Source organism: Prosopis cineraria, unplaced genomic scaffold, assembly GCF_029017545.1.
Source record: "Prosopis cineraria cultivar Desert tree isolate PC_DT_omini unplaced genomic scaffold, ASM2901754v1 PC8, whole genome shotgun sequence".
NCBI lineage: Eukaryota > Viridiplantae > Streptophyta > Magnoliopsida > Fabales > Fabaceae > Prosopis > Prosopis cineraria.
In genome coordinates, this window is record NW_026555339.1 from 26427996 (window position 1) to 26450579 (window position 22584).

At 33.8% G+C, this 22584-nt stretch overlaps 1 protein-coding gene across 2 annotated transcripts; it reads right to left on the reverse strand.

The window, feature by feature from the left end:
* Positions 1–1272: 1272 nt before the first annotated feature.
* Positions 1273–18801, reverse strand: LOC129318124 (transcriptional adapter ADA2a-like). Of its 2 annotated transcripts, XM_054962710.1 has the most exons (13): positions 18642–18801; positions 17032–17087; positions 16766–16944; positions 14355–14420; positions 14078–14203; positions 13917–13992; positions 11231–11291; positions 11094–11152; positions 10900–10995; positions 6800–7025; positions 5405–5615; positions 2187–2381; positions 1273–1524 (listed from the first exon to the last, which is right to left on the reverse strand). In XM_054962710.1, the coding sequence occupies exons 1-13, from the start codon at positions 18692–18694 to the stop codon at positions 1333–1335; spliced, it is 1596 nt and encodes a 531-aa protein (XP_054818685.1). In that variant the 5' UTR covers positions 18695–18801; the 3' UTR covers positions 1273–1332. The 2 variants fall into 2 exon arrangements, with proteins under 2 accessions (XP_054818685.1, XP_054818686.1); XM_054962711.1 differs by lacking the exon at positions 14355–14420.
* Positions 18802–22584: the final 3783 nt, after the last annotated feature.

The following is a 22584-nucleotide window of genomic DNA, read 5'->3' on the forward strand; positions in this document are numbered from 1 at the left end:
AACCTGGTTGTCGGAAATGGGGAATTCTAGAGTAGTTTAGGATTGTATTCATAATGACTATCAATTATGTAGATTGATAATTACTACCATACACTTTATTCTCTCCTGGTCTTTCATTCCTCCATTCTAGTTCATGCTAATGATCTTCTTTCAAAGCCAAAACTATTAAAGTTTTGGCCTGTCAAATCCTACGGGATATTTCAAAGGGAACCGATTTCCGTTTGTCAGATTAAAAAACAATCAGTTATTTTATTTAGTCACTGTGGCTTTAAATTTTTCTTGTGAACTAGTTTTTGAATTGGCTACTTATTACTCTCATGTGAGCCTTGAAAATTATCATCTGCAGGCCCCGCAATTTAGCAATGATGAACTTCTCTGCTCGCTTTTTTATTGTCTCTCTTTAGTCTTCAGTTCTACTATTTTCCGTTTCTTCTGTTTCTTGTCCTTTGTTTTAGTGTTTTTTTTTTTTTTTGGTCATCTAGGCTTTTAGTTTTTATAATCGTTTTACTGTAAATACCACTTGATTGGTTTTCAAAAGAAGATTATGTAGATTGATTGTGTTAAATGGTGTTGGGTCCTCACATCAGCACTCGGGTTTACTTTGAACTTGATTTTGGAATTACAGTAACAACAGTTTTTTTTTTTTTTAACCTGGACAATAGTTTTGTTCTTCATATAAAATACAATCTACCTGTTTTAAAATATTGATATTATAACTGTTTTAGTAAAATTATGTCTATTAAGGGCTAGTTTAGCTTTTTTGAAATGACAAATTGTCGTAAATATGTTTTAAACTATCTAACATGCATGTGTGCCTTCAACCACTTAATTCTGATTTTGTTCCTCTACAAGCATGCTAGTAATCTCTTGATGAGATTTTTATGTTAAACACACTAATTACTTTAATGTCATGATTTGTGCTTTTGTCCTTTTCAAGCATGTCTGTGTTTTGAAACTATATTCTTCTCCATGGTGCTGCCACTTGTAGGGGGTAAGGTTGAACATGATGGTGGTGAATGTTTTTGGAATTTGTATGTTTCTTTTGTCAATGGGAAATATGGATGAACAAAGTGTATCAAAACTTCACATATGTTTCCATGGTTATATAATCATACTATAGAACTAAAATATCCTAATTCAAAATCTAATTCATCGCCAAATTAACCTGCCAATGGCTGTGCCAGAATGGCATGAATCAAACCCTTCCTCCATTGAAGAGAGGGAGGGGTTTTCAATTCTGCCACATAGGGGTGGGTGTAAGAAGAGGGAAAATAGACAAACTAACCTGAACAAGCTGTTATATATTTGCCTCACCATCAATACAACATTACATCAAGTTGGAGCAATCCCCTTTTTCACAAGCATATCATAAACTCTATCAACCTTGCTCGGTTCTACATTGAACAAGATATATGCATCAGATTTCTTAGTCATACTGCCCTTAGAAATTTCTAGTGTCATGATCTGCAACATGTTGAGATAGTGTGACGGTAGAATTCTGATCTCATTACAAAGTTCTTTCTCCTGCATGTTCATTGCAGTCAAGAAAACAATAAGATAAAGAGACATCCGTGGGGGAAAAAAAAAATACAATAATCTAATCCACTGAGAAATGTGCCTGAAACTGAAATACTTATACATTTTTCTACAACATCGTTCAAATGTAAAAGCTCGAGTACTTTTCTTTTTGGGGATCAAAAAAGAAGCTCAAGTACTCAGAACAGCTTGCAAAAGAGCACATATCTCACTAGCATAATATCAAGAGTTGGATTGGATTCTGGAAAACGTAGGCTACACCAAATTTCATCAATTATCAATCAGTGATGCTAAAGACAAAATGGACAAGAAGTTTATCTAGTCCGATGGAGCACTCTCTCTCGGTCTGACTGCCAGAAAAAGAAATCCCTCCTCCCCAACTAGATGCGCCTATGGAAATAACCAATTTGGGCAAACGAAGATGTGAAGCTATTAAATTAAGAGCAAGGTTTCAACAAAATTTCTTTGGCGTTTGTTATCAAATTATTCAAGAAAAACATCAAATGTAGGATATTTTTGGGAAAACCTAATCACGCAATCCTGAACTGTAAAAATTATACACTAGAGAATTCACTATGAAAAAACTTGATAGTATGCACTAAAAAACCGTATTTAAATTTTATACCCAAAATAAAGGCTAGAAATCTTACAGATTCTGATAATAACTCAACCCCCATAATTCCAGAGACATCCCAATCATCTAGGGACCCTGAGAATTCTTGTGTCGCAGCAAGCGTATTCTTGGCAGTCTCTTTGAAGGCACTTTGTTCAGCTTCCTTTGTCCTCTTGAGATCAATAAATCTATATGCATCAGCAGATAGGCAACATCCAGCAGCTCGGGCTTCCTGCAATGCAAGAGGCATAATGTCCTCACACTAGAAGCATATTTGTAATACATCAGAAAAGACTTGCATCTTGTTCGTTATATCTTTGCTATCACAGTTAAATTAAAATATATAATTGTACAATTTTTGCAAACATTTGAATGATTCCTCAATCAAATAATACATTTGTGATTTTTTGTTGGATAGCCATATACTTCCCATGTTTTAATTAGGAAAGCTGGCAAAAAGATTAGGAATTGCAGGTTTAGTCTAAAACTGTAACTTCAACAATGTGAACTTGTAACTTTGTTTGATATAGATGTAGGAATAACAATGTGAACTTATTTTATGACTATGGTCTAGAGAGTACGCCTGAAACCAAAAAATAAAAGAAACAAGCCCGTAGAAAAGTTATTTATTTCATGAGCTCCACGAAAGCATTTAAATATTGAACTTGGATAAAGCTCCTAAAGTGTTTGCTATCGAGTTCTCCCATAAACATATTACCGCAAATGGGACTAAACAATACTATTGCTGAATAACAGGATTGGATTGCAAGCAAAATAAGGAACTGAGATTACAATCAACTAACAATTACAGAGTATATGAAACAACAACAAAAATATACCCACAAAATAGCAACACATACAACAAGAAGAAACATTATCCCACTAGGTAGAGTTAGCTATATGAACACAAGCCACTCACTGACACACTAAAGAATGAGAAAATGATGAAGAAAGATAGTCTTCCACCACCCCCAACTTGGCATTCGAGATGCCAGAGCTCTCCTCACCACTCAATTTCAAAACACTTCACACTTCTCTCCAGGCAAAGGGAGGATTTAAAGACCCAAAAAATTACAAAAGGCTGAACATTCTCCTAGTCGTACCTAACCCCTATTCATACACCAAGGAAACTTCGGATATTCCCTTATCCACTAGAGGATAATTCTTTAGTCCACTAGAGTTTCTCTTTCCTAAACCATTTCCCTTCCCATAGATTATGCTAGAGGCCCTAGGAAATGATATATAAATCTTTCCTATTTCTTAAGCTCTATCAATGTATAAAAAGCAAAATATTTTCTCCCTCAAATTCCCACATGGTATCAAAGCCTTCAGGGTCTAGAAAAATTTTCCAGGGTTTCTGGGTAGTTGTTTCACATGGCAGCCCTTCTATTGTCCTTGGCCGTGTCTGTACATGATGGTAGATAGAGTTTTAAGTTTCACTGCCAGCCTAGGGAGACTCATCAGTGTCCAATCAGCACAACTTAGAACGTTGGTGGCAAGTGGCGGCATGTGGAGCCCACACATGGAACCTGAAAACTCTATAATAGCAATGTGCTGGCCATGCGTGCATGCATGTGGACATCTTGGATGAGTCACAACTCCTCTTTTTGGCAGCAACTTGATGTTCTTGGCCAGATCCAAAACGTTACTTGAGCCTACAGAGCATTATTTCGAAGCCTTCTTGTCCAAGTTGTCTCATTCAGTGCTGGCTTTTGTCATGGTGGCTATTTTTCAATCATGATTATGCATATTTGTTCCCATTTGATGATTCCAAAGTTTCTTTTTTTTTATTATTCTCCACTACATATTCTCTGTTTCTCTACCATTAGTCAGAGGGTGCTCCAGCCAATAACTGATGTAGTTGTGGGATACATATCATAGGTTTAATGTTGAAATTTTGCTTTGAATGCAAACTTGGAACTCAAGGTACTACCTTGCCCCTTTCCCCTTGTACATAATCTTGTTCGTGTAGTTGGCATGGTTGTGTTATTTCCTCGCCATAATGCATGCAAAATGTTTTATTTTCCTTCTATTTATATGGTGCATTGAGTATAGAAATATCTTTTCAAATGCAGGGATCGTTAATGAGAACAATACATGCCATGGTTAGTTATAGCATGCTTGCATATTTGAAATTGCTTGAGCTATTGCATGGGATTATTTTGCTTGCGGAAATGGCTTGTGTTACTACTGAGACTGCAAAATCTCATTTTGAAAGACAAGGAGATAGAGAAATTAAAGAAGATGGCAAGAAGAATTTTGAATGCATGATTGTGCAGTATTGTAAATAAAGTTGTAAATTAATTTCCTCAAGTTTTGGTTTGTATAATTAAGTATCTAAAGCTTAGCTCCATATACAATTAGTGTCTAGAGCTGATGGGTATGTGTTGAAGACCCTCAAGTGTGCATTATACCCAGCTTTTGCACTCATAATTATGAATTAGTAACATGCAAATCTGCGTCCCTTCTATAACTGGCTGGATTTCCTATGCTGAACGTCTTGATAAAATCCTAATATATTTATACAAGGAACTAGTATCATGTCATTTGGCTTCCTAAAACATAAGCTACAAATTTTTCAAGGTAAGGAAACAAATCTAAAACTGAATTACTAGGAAGGCAGAACAAAGTTTGTTAATTCATTAAACTGTATTAATGAGACCTTCCTACATCATGTTTCCTGTCCGTCTCTTATATAAGACACATTAAGCTTTACAACAAGCCCAAAATCACGTTAATTGTATTCCTGTAACTCAAGATATGAATTTTACAAGTTAAACAAGAAAATCTGGATCCCAGGAAGAGTTATTGGATATCATCATATTTATTGATTCAATAGCATAGTCAGATTATTTAAATCCAAAATACTAGAAATACCAAGTAAAAGCAATCTGGGTTTGAGCTTGAATATTTAAATCCTTCTTGTCTCTATGGAACCTTTCCATTGTAGTCAGAAAGAGAGGAGAGATCAAAAAGGTAGAAGAGGATTAGAGGAGAGCAAACTGAACATTTCCCTTGTAGTCATATCATGAATTTACAAGTAGGTTAGGTAGCACTATTTGTGGGTTCCTACTGACACCCTTCCTAATGGCTGGTAACTAATAGCTAACTTTTACAACCCCCAATCGCATCATTTCCAAGATTACAATCATATATCATAATAACACTCGCATACAAGAGCCAAGGACTAAATATCTACATCTAGCTAGATAATGAAAGTTGACATCACAAAAAATTGGGAGCAGAATGCAAAACCTGGAGATCTTGTATTCGTTTGACAATACGATGCTCTTCAATAATACTTCTGAGAAACTCCTTGTGCTCTTCTTTTGAGTGAAACCGTGCAAAGACCCTGTAGCGCTGACACATTTGTAGCTCTTCAGGTGTGAGAGGTTTCTCAAAAGGGTCAGCATAAAGCAAATTTCTTTCAAGGATAAAATTCTTTCTCCGCTTTCGTTCATCTAACCTGCCCAGAAGTTTCCCAGACTTGTACATGAGACATGGTTAAAACTGAAATACCAAACTACAAAAATTAAGATGCCATGAAAGTCTGCTTTATCCAGTGAACTGTACAGTACATAGATACAGCCTATACTAGAAAACTAGGGTTTCAGCCAAATAAAAAAATTAGAGATCACAATCAGAAAAAAGCACACTAATATCCACCAGAATTGATATAATAAATCTGGAAAAAAAATATTAATAGCAGAAATAGGCTACTGCAGCAAATTAAATGATTCTGGGCCCATTGGGCTTTTAGGGTTGCACTGCCACCTACAATATGTAATACCATATCTGCTGAAGGTACGTGATTCCTTGGGGTATCAGCAGAGGGTACATGATTCCCAGGGGTTTCACCATAATTAGATTTTATGTAAAGAACAGAGGTAGAGTTTGATCTTGGTGAATATGTGTACCTCAAACTGAAGTCTTACAGGTTCAGGTCCCCAACTAAGAAGCGTGAAGAGAAACTGTCCCTGGGGGAGAGAAAGGAGAGAGAAACAGAGAAGGACAATAAGTGTGAACACCGAATTACTCATTAGCATAGCCTCTCAATTCCCGTACAATCCCATTATATTGAGTTCTAGCACCCAGCAACCCTTAATGGCTATTAACTAACTAACAACTACCGTATCCTTATTAAGTTACAAGTTATACATCACTTTCCTGGATAAGATGGCCCATATCAGATTGAAGAGAGGACAGAGAAGGTGGCATACAAGCTGGAATTGCCTGCAAGAATACACAATGTATTCCATGTTCCTCAATCCAAAAAAGCTCTTAAACCATCAATAGAGGTGCAACCACTACTACAGGCCTTACAAAAGACAGCTGCAGGTGCAACCAAAAGCTATTGGGATGGTGTAAAGGATTAATTCAGGACAATTCTATGATCTAAAACTAGGGGGAAAATATTGTTGATGATCCACACTTAATTATGAGATCAAAAAATAAATAAAGTATGAAACAGAATTATACAGATAACAAAAGACCAAATTAAGGATCATTACAATCACATAAAACAAAAACAAAATGAGAAATAAATAAATTGACTCTGATTATAAAATCCTTTGTGATAAGCAAAGCTAATTATAAAATGAATAAGCTCACAATTATGAGATTCCAACATAAAGCATTGTCACAAATTACCTTTTTAAGTATATATGGAGAACTTGTAGTTTCAATGAACGTTCAGCTTCAGTATCAGTGTCCTTGAATTCCATATCAGCCAATACTTGTTCTGCATCATTATCATATTCAATCTCAAATTCTTCTCTCTTAAAATTGTATCCACTCAACTCTATCACAGAAGGCCCATCGTCCCCATATAACTTGGGTTTTTTCTCTCCAATCCTTCGATCCACTTGAGACTCCACTACAAGAGAGAGAGAGAGTTTAAAAGGGCCTATCAGCATCAACAGTACAGTGAAGACATGTTTCATATTCATTTATCAACTGGTAAACTCAAATAAATACCATGGAATAAGAACTGATTCTGGCAATTTGGGGCCCGGGGGGGGGGATGAGCACTAGATAATTGAAAAACTACGTTTTCTACCTAAAACAAAACAGTATATGACATGAACAGAGTGTCTAACAACATGGTTATGGTATTATTGAGAAATGGAAAAATAAAAAAGTGAGTGAGTCGAAAAGTGCTTGTTTTCATTGATCAATCAGAGTACAATTGATGTAAAACACACACACTCACACTCACACTGATTTAAATAGAAAAGGAAATGTGAGATGAAACAAAAAAACAGGGAGTGGTAGGGAGAGGGACGAGAACAAGGTAGTGGGGGAAGAGATGAGGAAGGACAGAACAAAGAGGGAGGAAGAATTGAGAGGGGTTGGATGCAGACTGGAGGAAGAGAGTTTTCAAAATATATCAAATAACTTCATTTAGTTTCATCCCTTCTGAATACACAAGTCATGCTATTTATAAGTATGAGGTTTCCTTCCTAACAAGGAAACGTCCACTTGCTGCCTGATTTCCTTCACAAGAAGGAAACTTACAAAAGTTCGGTGAAAAGCAACAAAAACTAATAAACTAATGAAAAGCAATAAAGAAATAATAAATTATTTCCTCCTCCAGTAATATTTGCCATATTTTCTATCAATTCTCCCCTGCTGCAAAGAACTCTCCTCCGAAGAGGGAGAGAGTTGATAGACTTCTAGTAAGGCAGGATTAAGTTGTTGGAATTCATCTTCTGAAATCCAGGTGGCATCTTCATCAGATCGACCTCTCCAACGAACCAAATAACGACGAAGGGGCCCCTCAGAGGTAAAAACCATCTGATCATCCATAATGATCTCAATTTCATCAACTGATTGTAAGACAACAGGCAATGATGGAATTGGCACCTATGAAGGCCGAGTACCTGCAGAATCATCAGAAAGCAAAGGGGGAAGCTCAAAAGTTCCCTAATAAGGCATAAGATCCTCCATATTAAAAATTGAACTTATGCTCATATCAGAAGGTAATTCTAAAAGATAAGCATTAGGTCCTAATTTCTTTGTTATGCAAAAAGGTCCCGAAGCTCGAGCATGCAACTTTTTAAAAGCATGTTTAGGGTAACGTTCTAGACGAATGCGAGCCATAACATAATCACCTATATTGAAGCTTTGAAATCGGCAATGAGTATTAGCAGATAAATTATATTGATCATTACTTGTCGCTAATTTGCACCCAATTTCAGCATGTAATTCATGAAGGCGATTGGCAAAGGATTCAGCAGATTCAGAGATGCGAAGTGTCAACGGGATTGGCAGGAGGTCAATAGGTTATTTAGGATTAAAACCTTGAACAATCTAGAAGGGACTCATGCCTGTAAACCTATTCACTGAATTATTATACGCTAACTCTGCAGTGGGTAGAACCAAATCCCAGTTCTTCGGCCAGTCTCCAACTAAACTCTGAAGCAAATTACCCAAACTGCGATTAGTGACTTCAGTTTGCCCATCAGTTTGGGGGGTGAAAAGCAGAAGAGAACTTTAATTAGGTACCAAAAAGTTTCCATAGGGTCTTCCAAAAGTAGCTAACAAACTCAACATCTCTATTAGATACGATAGTGGTAAGTAACCCATGCAGACGCACAATCTCCTTGAAAAACAACTTTGCCAAATGTGAAGCATCCGTAGTTTTGCTACAAGGAATAAAGTGAGCCATCTTTGAAAACCCGTCCACAATAACTAATACAGAGTCATGACCTCTAGCTGTGCGAGGGAATCCTAAGACAAAATCCATATTTAAGTCTTTCCAAGGTGCCTCGGGAATCGGCAAAGGAGTATACCAACCGGTATTCTGTCGCCTAGCTTTAGAAGTTTGACAATTTCAACATTGAGACACTATACGAGCCACATCACACTTGAGTGAAGGCCAGTAGAACCTATCTTCGACTAATGCCATTGTCTTATTAACCCCGAAATGACCAGCTAAACCTCCAGCATGTAACTCCCATATAAGAAAATCTCACATAGAAGTACATGGGATGCACAGCTTGCTTCCACGAAAGAGATGATCGTCTTTAAGGATGAAATCAACATGCTCATGACGATTACCACTGCGAACTTCTTGGTATATTATCTTAAAATCTGCACATGAAGCATAGTCTTCCTTCAAGTTTTCAAAACCAATAACACTAACGCTCATAGTGGCAACAAGTTGATCCGACGGCTCAGGGCGTCAGCCACCATATTTTCTATTCCTAAATGATGCTTGACCACAAAAGTGAATCCCTGAATATACTCAACCCATTTAGTGCTAAATAGGTAACAACTCAAGTGAAGTCTTCACAGAAATCTCTGAAGGTTCAAAAACCTTTTAGGAAAACCGTTAGAAACTTCAACTAACCTAGGGTAATTTTTAGACCCGGGTATAGGGCCGGATTGTGTGAGAGGTAGGTGTCCTAAGTTATACAAACACTGCTATCAAAAGTCACAAATTAACAACATAATGATCAATGTAAATTTCCTTTTTTTTATACATATATATATTTTTCAAAATATTAAATTAAAACACGATTAAAAAAAATAAAAATTGCAATGCTCAAAGAAACCAAAGTACCACACAGCAAAGATTTCAAAACTAGCTATGAATGAAACACCTGCCTTTAATAACCAAATAAGCCAGTTAAATGAGAGGGTCGTCAGCCTTACCAACGTTGCTTTAGGAGCCTAAAACAAAACGTTTTACCCCCAAATAAGTTTTAGGCGATCACTTGTGCCCCTCAGCTTCTTCAGAGTTGAAGAAATTCCGCGAAAACACACAGAAAATACTGAAAATTAGGTTCTGGTGCGAACTGTATGAACGGTGCATGCGACGGCCCGTGAGGCACGTGAAGACCACGCGCAGAAACTCCACAGGCGCGTGCCAGCACGTGTCTTCGGGCGGAGGTGGTTTTTCTGGTTCTGACCAGATTTCTCCTCCCGAGCCCGATGGTGGCATCCATTTTCGGATCTGACGTCGGGTAATGTGTCTTTGGGTGCTAGCAGCGTGAACAGAGTATGCTAAGCTTCCTTGTGAGTTTTCTCCGATCTCCGGCCGCAGAAACAGCCTAGGAACGTTCAAAGCCTCACTCTAATACCAAGTTGATGTAAAACACAAACACTCACACTCACACTGATTTAAATAGAAAAGGAAAAGTGAGATGAAACAAAAAGACAGAGAGTAGTAGGGAGAGGGACGAGAACAGGGTAGTGTGGGAAGAGATGAGGAAGGACAGAACAAAGAGGGAGGAAGAATTGAGAGGGGTTGGACGCAGACTGGAGGGAGAGAGTTTTCAGAATATATCAAATAACTTCATTCAGTTTCATCCCTTCTAAATACACAAGTCATGCTATTTATAAGTATAAGGTTTCCTTCCTAACAAGGAAACGTCCACTTGCTGCCTGGTTTCCTTCACAAGAAGGAAACTTACAAAAGTTAGGTGAAAAGCAACAAAAACTAATAAACTAATGAAAAGCAATAAAGAACTAATAAATTATTTCCTCCTAAAGTAATATTTGCCATATTTTCTATCAACAATATATACAGCTTATACAGACAATCATATCACATGATTCTAGCCAACAAATCTAGGTAAAGAAATAAAATCAGATTACAATGGAAGGCAAATATTGTTCATACCCATGTGAGATTTAACAAAGTTTTACAATGAAAGGAAAATATTATCCACCTAAAGGGACAAGGCTTGTTGTTGTTGTGCAATGAAAGGCAAAATCTTTCCATCATAGTTCAGCATAAATACCTTCCATTTTAAGCCGGTTATTAATCTGGTTAGTATTGGAAGCCTTCTTATTTGAACTTGAGTAAGCCTTGGCAGGGACAGAACCCATATCAGCACCTACAAGTATATGTTGCACAAAAATACCAACGATTTTAAAATGAAATGAGAGGAGAACCTGATAAGGAAGACTTTTTCAAGCTATACAATTGTAGTACCTGAAGTTAAGCCACACAATGTTTGATTAGTTGGTTCTTCCTTTTTAGATTCCTCTGAGCTGATATATAACATGAAGAATTAGCTAAAAGATATAACTAATCAATTTAAATGATCACTTTGAAATGGTAAACTATACTTTATTCCTGCAGAAAAATGAGGCTCTTCTTTCAGTGTAAGCTCTGCATTTGGAGAAAGTTCTGCACAAATAACATGAAAACTTACTTAAATCACTACAATTGACTTCCCAAAATTTGACATTGCAAAATGTAACCAATAAATCAAAGAGCATGCGTGCTTGCATTAGTCCACAGAAACAACAGTAATAAAGCCAATTCTCATTTGAATTAATTTTAAATATATAGTGATAATGTGATAATGGACCCCACCTAGTGGGATAAGGCTTGTTATTGTTGTCTATATAGTGATAATGATTAAAGCTTAAGGTAGTACAGGATGCCTAGTCACATATTAAATACAATGGGACATTCTATAGAGTACAGTTGATTCTCCCAACTCAACAGCTAACTTTTTCAAAAGGTTCCCCATCCTATTTGGTTGTCCATCAATTCATATCAAATTTGTTGGTTGGTTTCTTTAAAAAACAGCTGCCTACAAAGGGTCATGATTGGCTGAAACATAATAGAGAATTCAAATATAAACCAACTAAAACATTTGGCATGATTCACAATAACTTATAGGGTCCTTCTCACACCTCTAATCATACTCACACAGAATGATTTCTTATAGGTCTCGTTTAGTGTTCATCAATTTCCATACTATGACTCAAAATCAATTAAATACCATGTCCATTGATAATGGCACTGAATTGTTCATTTTGGAAATTTTCTCAAGTCTAATGTCATTATACACTAAAGCACAACACACCTCAACAAAATGGGGTTGCTGGGAAAGGAAAAAAAAAATAGACAAATCTAAGAAGTTGCAAGAGCATTAATGTTCACATCCTATATGCCAAAAAGTTTTTGAGGTGAGGCCATTCTAACTGCCCAATATCTCGAACATAATGCCAAGTCATGTGTTTTCTTTTCCCACACTCCTCTAGAAACTTCAAGAATCCTATCCTATTTCTCAACCCAAAGTCAACTCAACACTCAAATTGCTTGGGATTACTTGTTTTGTCCATGTTCACTCCAACTAAGGAAGTAAATTTGACACGTGCCTTGACCATCAAGCATGTATTTCTAGGTCACTCTCCAAATCAAAAAGCATATAAATATTATGATCCTTCCTCGTTGCCCTTTTGTAAGTATGGATGCCACATTCTTAGAGGATTACGTTCAAATTGATAGTCACTTCATCGATTTGAAGGTTGAAGAGGGGACTATCTTGCATGGTTCACATCTTTACTAACGAGCAAACAGCTAATGTTCTCACCAAGGTGCAGCCACAACATACCTTGGAAGGACACATTGGTAATTTAGACATGATTAATAACTATGATCTGACTTGAGAGACAGTACAAAGGATTCTAATAAAATAACATTTAATCTAAATAGTCAAATAATGATCTACATAGGACTGCTGCTAATTGGGAGGATTTTAGGGCATCATTTGAGGGATTTCATATCATTATTGATTGTTACCCACCATATATGCATATTCAGCTATTCGCATACAGAAATATCATAAAAGAAGTGTCCCATTTTAGGGGGGTTGATTGGAATCTATACATGTTTAGATTTTTCAAAATTTATTCATCTACTTAATTAGATAATAATAATAATATATATATGCACATTAAATGGTGGGATCATATAATGCAATACATTATATGCTTTAACCAAAAATCAAAGAGCATTTTTTAGACATTTCATCCACATTCCAAGAATCCTCAATCATTCCCCCTAATATTTGATGGAGCCATGATTACAAAAGCTCATAGAATCCTCATTGCCATTTGAAAGGAATCCCATTCCTAACTTACAACCAAACATGGAAGGCTAAGGAATCACATTCCCATAGCCACATTGAATAGAAAACATTCCCATCTACCAAACAAGACCTTATGTCTATGAATAGGCAACTACTAAATGAAGGACTATGGCTTAATTACAATGAGTGATTAAAAGGCATAAATCAATAGAGTTAACTACTAGAACAATAATAACAAATCTTGTCCCACCTGATGAGATCAATTATATGTTTGTTCTATCGACAACCAACTCTTTAGGTATAATATTCACCAAAATGTCTTGTTCAATAAATTCCACAAGAGTTCAAGGAGTTAACTACTGGAACAACTCAAAAAAAAGTTAGAAAAAACTAATCATTTAATCCTCCAACTTTTAACTTACTTGTAAATCAATTCCTCAACTATAACTCACTACGACTCAGCGCCTCAACTGTAACTCACTTATGATTCAATCCCTCAACTTTTAACTCACTTTTAATCCAATCTCTCAACTTTTTTTAGCTCTATTTTTTATGCTAATTTAGATCCCATATCAAAGAGCAAGAGGAGAGGAAATTTAAAAAAAATTAAAAAATAAGGACCGAGTTATAAGTGAGACAAAAGTTGAGGGACTGAATCACAATGAGTCATAGTTGAGAGACTGAGTTACAGCGAGTTATAGCTGAGGAACTAAGTTACAAGTAAGTTAAAAGTTGAGGGACTAAAAGATTAATTTTTCCAAAAAGTTACTTGCCAAAAAAATTAAAATAAGTATTTCCAAGTGTACTCTGAAACGTCTCCTGCAACCATGCAATGCCTTAGAATGTGATATTGGCGCAAATTAATTAGACAAACAAATCAAATCTCATGCAAAATAACCAAACAAAACTTTCATTGTCTGGTTACTAACCTTTCTTAACATCACCACACTCCTTGACCATAGCAAGGAGCTCCTCTCGACTCTTTCCCATAACACGAGACAAATCCTAGATGCAAGTGAACGATTACTCTAACATGAAAATGCTGGTTAAATGCATAAATTTCAATAACAGAATTCTCACGCAGTCTTACAGGGAGGGGAAAGCATGGTGAATTCATGTAAAAAGCATTATAGTGGTCAATACATTCAGACTTGCTTTTTGTTCCAACACATCCTGCTACTTCAGCCCAATTGCCAAATCCATACATTCCAATACCCTAAAATGAGAGAACTTACTTAGGATACCCAAAATTTGTTGACAAGCAGATGAGGACAACAGATGTCATTCAACAAATGCGTGAGTTGAAAACTAGGAAAGTAGCAAAAATAAAGAATGAAAAGAGAGTTCCATATAGTCAAATGACATGCCTCTAGCAGTAGCATCTCTTCATCCACATTCCAGTCTGAACATAGCAATGGAAAAGATAGATTATCCTGTCAGAAAAATTGTTTTGAAGGTTTGAATTAATATGCAAACATATCTTAACCATCAGTAAGCAAGCCCTCATGTTCCAAATTTCATTGCATAACTGGCAAATTTTTCAGCATGATGAGAGCCATATTTAATTTTAGTATACGGTGAAAGAAAAAAAAAAATTAAACTTTAATTCAGATTTTTTTTTCTTTCTGGTTTCCTCATAAAGGGGAAAAATAGAAGTAAGAAAGATTATAATAAATTGAACTGAATTAACCCAACCTAGTATGGCTTACATATAGAATGACATGGAGCCTGCAGAACAGAGTTCATGGAGACCAAAGCAAAGAAAGGGATGAGAATATCAGACAAAGTAGGGAACCTTTATTATTTTATAGTTAATATATAAATTGACCCCAACTAACGGAATAAGGCTCGTTATTGTTGTTGTTGTTGTATATAAATTGAATTGAAATAACCCTACCAGTATGGGCCCATAAAGGTAATTTTATACAAGCCCTGAAAAGTCTTTGTTGACGACCACAATGTCTTTGTTGGATATACCTACTAAAAGAAAAGTCTTAGGTCTCTTCTGTGTTCACAAATTTACATGCTATGATTCAGAAACAATTTAATACCAGTGTCAAAACAACATTGCATTGGTATGATTTGGAAAATGGGATAGACCCCAAAGGCTACTATGCAATATACTGAATGGTTTTCTTTGTTTCTATTGAGATTTTGTAAAAGAAGTTTAGCAATGTTTTGCAAGTTTACACACTTCATACTAAAATTCACCAGGATAGAAGCCCTCTATTGGTATACAAAAGGCGCAATAAATACACAAGCCCAAGCCCAAAGTTAGATTTTGTAGGGAAGGGAGTTAATACATGTCGAATAACTTCCACCCTGAGTTGTAAACATTTCATAATTGCAGTTTAAGATTCCTATCCTAATATGCTGAGTTGTCAATTAAATAGGGTATTAGTATGATTTGCTATCACTAAATCGTTAGGTTTGTAGTTGTAACTTGTAAGATACTAAGATGCTTAATATTTGTAACACTCCTTCATGAGATAATGCATATGAATGTTTCAGTTTATATTTATCAGAGATTCTCCACCATTTGGATTTACCTAAACTGTATGAGATTGTTGTCCAATTCTGATAAAGATTAAACTTCATAATTATTAACCCTCTAGTTATAACAGACTCATTCTCTTCTCCTCTCTCAATGTCTGATGGTTCAAACACTCAACATGTGGGAGGATCATTATCCTCAACACCAACATGACAATCAACCATTCTCAAATGCCATAATCTAACGCCATTATCCTTGGACAAAGATGAAATAGGCAATATTTGAACTTGGATGACTCACGCCAGAATCTTTGAAATAATAGAAACCATCATGTTTTATAGCACAACAACCATCATCATTGATGATAGGTTTGATAAAATACAAAATGGAAGTTAGCTGAACAATTTGAATCTTTTGTCAACTGATAAAGATGGGAAATAGCAAGCCAACTTTGGTACATATAGAACAGATTTTAATGCTTCCTTTATCAACTAACAATGCAAGTAATTGTTAATATATCAGCAATTTTAATACTCAGGCTCCATTCACAAGAACCGAGTTAAAGCCAATTGATATGACCTTGTCAAATGCACCAAAATTTATGATCCAAGTAGTATTAAGTTAATCCAAGATATTTTTAAGAATTGCACGAAATTACCCTGAAAGTGCAACCTTCATGGTTTGAGTGTGAGATTAAAGAGAGGCTAGCATCTCTAGAATTTTTTCATGCTGATCATTACTGACAAAGGACATAGAGGCATTCTCTGTGCCTTCATCAGTTTGCTTCTTGGTCTGATTTTTAGTGGCCATATGATAACATCTATTTCTTCCTCTCCTTGGTTTCCTATTTGCAGGCTTACTATGGAGTTCTCATCAATTTTCTTTAGTGTTCCCATTCTCAAAAGTTCTGACCATTTGGTTTTTCGACAATTAGATGTAGAGAAGACCCATCGAGGGCCAAGATGACTCCATTATAAGCATTCAATTAGCCTAGGTCTACCATCTTCACACTAGCGACTGATCTCTAACTTTCTGGTAAGTCCGCCCATCTTCCATCAAGTCCTGGTCTCAATTTAGAACCAAAGGTCAAATATCATATACACATCAACAAAAGTCAACAAATCTACTATCTTAATAAATTACAACATTAATCAATGAAAATCAACTTCCAAATTATTTAATACACCTAGCATGGATCTCATGTTTTTGTCTTGTAGAGCATTTTATAACCCTGAAAGTAATAAAACATCGTAAAAAGATGCAACATGAAGAGAGGTTACTGACCATAACCCTATACAGATGATTGCTCTTGTGAGGTGTCACCTCAGCTCCGACAGAGAAGCACTCCACACAGAGATCAAAATCTTGACAAACAGCACACTTAATGCGGATCTTCCCGGAAATATCTTTGTCACAATAATTACAATGGTAAAGAGACACTTTCCCTTCACTTATTCCATGGCCTACCACATTTAAAGTATGTCATCACTCCAATAAAATATATTTTTTTATGAAAATGTGGAGTCATGTATGTGTTGAAGAATTATCACCTATACTTAAAGTTTCTAAATTCTCTGCATTCAAAGCTGCCTTTTTCCTCTTGGATCTACAAACAGAGGTTTCAAGTAAGAGAAGAAGAAGAAATATCACCCTTGAAAAAGAAAATGAAGTGTAATATGCAACAAGAAAGCATTAAAGAAGAAATAATATGCGTCCAAAAGCATATTTCCTCCAACTAAGATATTTAGTTTAAAAAAAATAAACACTAGGGGAAAAGGACAAGAAAACTCTCAGATTTTCTCTTGCCTCCCTTTCTTTTTTTTAATTTTTTATTTTTTGCTGGCAAAGGGGAAATTAACGAAACATGCAGAACACCAAATCTTCAACAAAATAGAGTAAATTAAAGAAAACAAAATAATCAAAGACAAGACAATAACAAAACCATCGAACAGACAAAAATCATCCGACACTTAAACAAGAACCTTCCCCAATTAGGACTCAACGAACACTTTAAAGGAGTTGGTGGATATAACATCCCACCCAAAGGACATGATTCCTTACTAGAAGCTTTGGCCAGGCAAACCCCTAACAAATTTGCTCCCCTCATCCAAACCACTTCCCATATTTGTTATTGTAGAGGAAAAGAATCTGAACATCAATAATGCAATAATTTCAATAGTTTTCTAATTAAAAAAAGCAACATCGCAGAATTCTTCCTATTTCTTGAAAAGTCATTGCCTAGTCTTCCTTGTGTGATTTCTCTCAAGTGCTTATTTCAGTAACTTACAAGTCCTCTCTAAGACAAATTCTTTATAACCATCCAGTTTGGCCTAGCTTTCCTGCTGTTTAACTTCAACCCTTTTTTCCCAGGAAAAAATGTATGAAAGAAATATAATGGTGAAATTCAAACTTTTGGAATGATACTCCAAGAATTTCTCATACTAGCATTCTAACTCATGTAAGATTCAAAGATTCCCATTACTCTCTCTTTCAACTTATTCATTAATATTTCAGTTAGAGCTTATCAAATTTCATAAATAACCATATCTTTTACAATGCTTTCTTCCCAGGAATATTAGTAAACGAAAGGAAAACAAAAACAAAAGCAATGTTTTCTTGCGTAAATGATTACGGTTTTTCAAGTATGATCACGGTCCCTACAGCAACAAAAACTTCATAGAAGCGTTGAGTTATCAAAATTCTCACTGAACATATTTCTTCTGCTTTTTTTAGTAGCTAGTGGAACAAATGAACTTCTGTCTTTTTTTAATCAAGAATAAAATTATGTAATTTTAAATCATTTAGACTAAATTGATGTCAATATATTTTCTTTAAATTGATAGCGGCAGTAGCTTTCAAGGAGTAAGATAAATTCAGAAGCCCATGCCGCAAAATATAACTCAAACCCCAATACATATTAGAAAGAACATTCAATTAACAACAAAAGTCATCCCCCTTCCTTCAAGAGTCTCAAAAAATCCAATGGGAGAATAGCACAGCTAACTTGCTAAAGAATACAAGTCTTGGTTACATAGTCTTGGGTTCACAAGACCAAGATAACCACAAATAGCAATTGTATTCCCCAAAATATCACAGCAACCAAAGCATTACAAATGCATGAGACAGGGAGTAAAAGAAATAGAGCGCGTGAATGAGAAACCTTTGGTTGGGGTCATCGTCAGGTTGGCGCGACGCGACGCGAGAGCGGCCCATTGCTTACAGCCGTCGTCTTTCTTGAAGAGGAAGAACCCAACCCAGCTATGCAGAGGCCTTCCCAGTGGCACACTTTTTATTCAACCCCTTCACTCCAGAAGCAAACATGAAATGAAAAAAAAAAAAACACAAAAAGCCTATCACAACGAGGGAGTCGGCCGCCTTTCTTTGATGCAGGGGTAAATTTCGATCGTTCAGGGTTAATTTGATTGGTCCAAATTTAATTTTTTTTATTTTTTTATTTATATTTTTAAAATAAAAATTTTAAAAATTTTAATAAATATATTTATGAATTTGACAGTTTAAATTAAATATAAATGCTTTAAATTTAATATAAAAAATTTAAATTAACTTTTAAATATATTCTGAACAGTTTAAATATATTTTGAACAGAACAGTAAATTTAATAAAAAATTTCCTAAATTTAGAGAATTTATATTAAATATGAATTATTAGATTGATAAGTATATTTAATAAAAAATTTATAATTTTTATATTTTTTATTTTAAAAATATAAATTAAAAATAAGAATATTAAATTTAAACTTTTCAGATGGTACAAATTATGCTTCTACCTCAAAGAGAGGTAGAGAAAGCTCTCAAAAGAGATAGGCAGAGTCCCACAACAAGTAGGTAGTGTATCGACTATGTATTTTTATGTCATTGCCCCTCTCCAATTCCCTAACTCCTTTCATTTTTCATGAAATTTTTTATTTTTATTTTTGAAATTATAATTATTTGAAGAAAATTTATATATTTAATCTTTTATACTTAATATGTTTATTTTTAATTAAATTAAGATACATGAATTTTTATAATAAATTATTTATTATTAAGTATATAAAAATAAATACATTAGCCTCACCCTGCTTATAAAATTAGGTAAATCATGTAAGGACAAGACTTACATATTTAACTTTATATACTTAAAATATTTTTATTCAACAATATCAAGACATGTAAATTTTAATTTCTTATTAGTATTAATAACAAAAATTTATTATAGAATAAAGAATCTATCCAATCAACTCATGACATATAAATTTTAATATGTTAATAATTGTAATAATGAGAATTTGTTATAGAATAAATAATCAATGAAAAATATACATGTATTGATTTGACTAAAAACAAACACTTTAAATATAAAAGATTAAATATATAAATTTTTTCCATCACAAAATGGTAGAAATCCTCCCATAAATTTTGGAAACTTGAATGTCCACATCCATTAATGGAGAGGATGAAAATCTATTAAATATACTTTGAAGAAAACTTATATACTTAACATTTTACACTTAAGATACTTGTTTCTCATTAAATTAAGATACATGTATCATTCATAGATTATTCAATTTATAATAAATTCTTATCAATGATATTATTAACACATTAAAATCACATAAATAATCAATGAAAAATATACATGTGTTAACTTGATTAAAAACAATCACTTTAAGTATATAAGATTAAATATATAAATTTCTTCCATCACATAATGGTAGAAATCTTCTCATAAATTTTGGAAACTTGAATGTCTACATCCATTAATTGAGAGGATGAAATCTATTAAATATATTTTGAAAAAAACTTATATACTTAACATTTTATATTTAAGATACTTGTTTTTCATTAAATTAAGATACATATATCATTCATAGATTATTCAATTTATAATAAATTCTTGTCAATGATATTATTAACACATTAAAATTTATTTATTTTGATTTGATTAAATAAAAGTAGAGCAAGAATTCAGTACTTAGCCTTATATAGTTAATATATTTTTTATTCAATCAACTTAAAACAAATGAATTTTAATATATTAATAATATTAATAATGAGAATTTATTATAAAATAAATAATTTATGAATGATATACTTCTCTTGATTTAATAGAAAACAAACATAAATCTAGAAAATCTAGGAGGTACCGAAATCTATGCATGTGTGTAAAAATTGTTTTTTTTTTTTACATGTTTAACCTCTATTTAATGCCACGGTTTTTGGAAACAAGTATAAATATAAATTATACCTAGAAATTTGTAAGGGGTACTTTTGAAAACAATTACTAACGGATTGTTTGATTGGTTCTCATTTTTTATTTTTAAAAATTATTTTATAAATCAATTTTTAAAATTTATTTTTCAAAATAAAATAACATGAGGAGATCTCTTATTTTCATGATATCAAGATGTAGCGTTCCTTAAAAGAATTGCTACCTCTTGAATTATTTATATATATACATATATTAAATAAAGTAAATAATTTTTTAAAATAAATACAAAATGTAGCTTTTTCACGAGGAAGTGCTGCCTCTTGTTTTATGTTTTTTAAATACAAAATATTTTTATTAAATAAGTCTTGTTTTACTTGCGCAACACTCAAAATTAACCTGGATTAACTTGCAATACTCAGAGCATGTTTGGATTACATTATAACTGAGGTTTGGAGGATTCAAACCTCAGTTGAGATGTTAAAAGTCCATTTCAAGATTAAAATTCTTGTTTGGATAAAAGAAATCAGCGAACGAGCGTTGAGCCTAAACGAGCGTTATTTAAGAAGCCAGATCCTGAAGCTTTTCAACACAACGCTACACTTTCTCTCTCCGTTATCCTCTCACATCACCCAATATTGGTTACTCTTTTCTCTATCCTCACTTCAAGCACACCAGTCATTGCCTCCTAATCTTCTCGTCGTCATCGTTGATCACATTGTGCTTGTTGTCACTGCCATCTATGGATGTTGAGGGTTCTATCGTGTTATTCATCTCTGCTTCTCAATCACGATTTCACTCATTCATTCATCTTTACTCAGTTCATCATTGATCTCTCCAGTTTCAAATCTCATTCATCCATCAACGTTGTGCTTCTCCTTCCTCTACTCTAATTTGAGAGTTAAATTGAAATTAGCGTGGGTGGGTGGTAGGGCTACAAATCGATGGAATGAATTTCAGAGACAATTGGCATGAAGAGGGATTTATAATCATGAAGTTTTGCTTTGAAGAGAGAGAAGTCATGGTTTATTTTTGCTAGTCTTAGTTTAGGGGTTAACAAATTATAAAAATAAAAAATAAAATTAAGAGCATCCGACTCCAATACCTTATATTTGTAATTTATATTCAGGCCAAAAAAATATTTGTAATTTATCATTTCATTATATTTTTTAAAATTAAAATTTTTTTAAATTAAAATTTTATATTTATCAATTTATTTTATATTTTTAATCTATTTTTAAAAATTTTAATTTTATTTAATATTTTTTCATAAAATTATCGAATTAGTAAAAAAATATGTATAAAAAAATTTATGTCTATTTTTATCATTTTATATTTCAACTAGCTTTAAATTAATCATCCAAATAAATTTTAATTTGTTTAACTTACTTTTATAAAAAAGAATATCCAAACATAAGTCACGTTAAAATTACAATCTTTTTTTTAACCTCAATTTATTAACTTCAGTTAGTTCTAACCTCAATTGTAAATTGTTTTAATCCAAATACACACTCAGAATTAACCTAAATTAACTCGTCCAACCCCAAATCAGGCGGGTTGGACAGGTCGGATTGAAAAAAAAAAAAAAATTGAAGTGCAAAATCTCCAAACCTTTTCAATTGGGTGTAGAATCCAAGACCCCTTAATTTACTAAAAAGTTTAGCCCACCAAAACCACTCAACTCATTCAAATATGTAATACATAAAATTATATTACAATAAACGTTATTTTCAAATCACATTATTATGTTACTTGTTAATCGCGTAACTTTACTTGTTAATATCTTACAAGACTTGTTAATTACTTAACTTTTGTTGTTAATCTCACGACCCTATAACAGAATTAAATTACTTGTTAATCGCATAACTATATTTGTTAATACCTTAACAAGACTT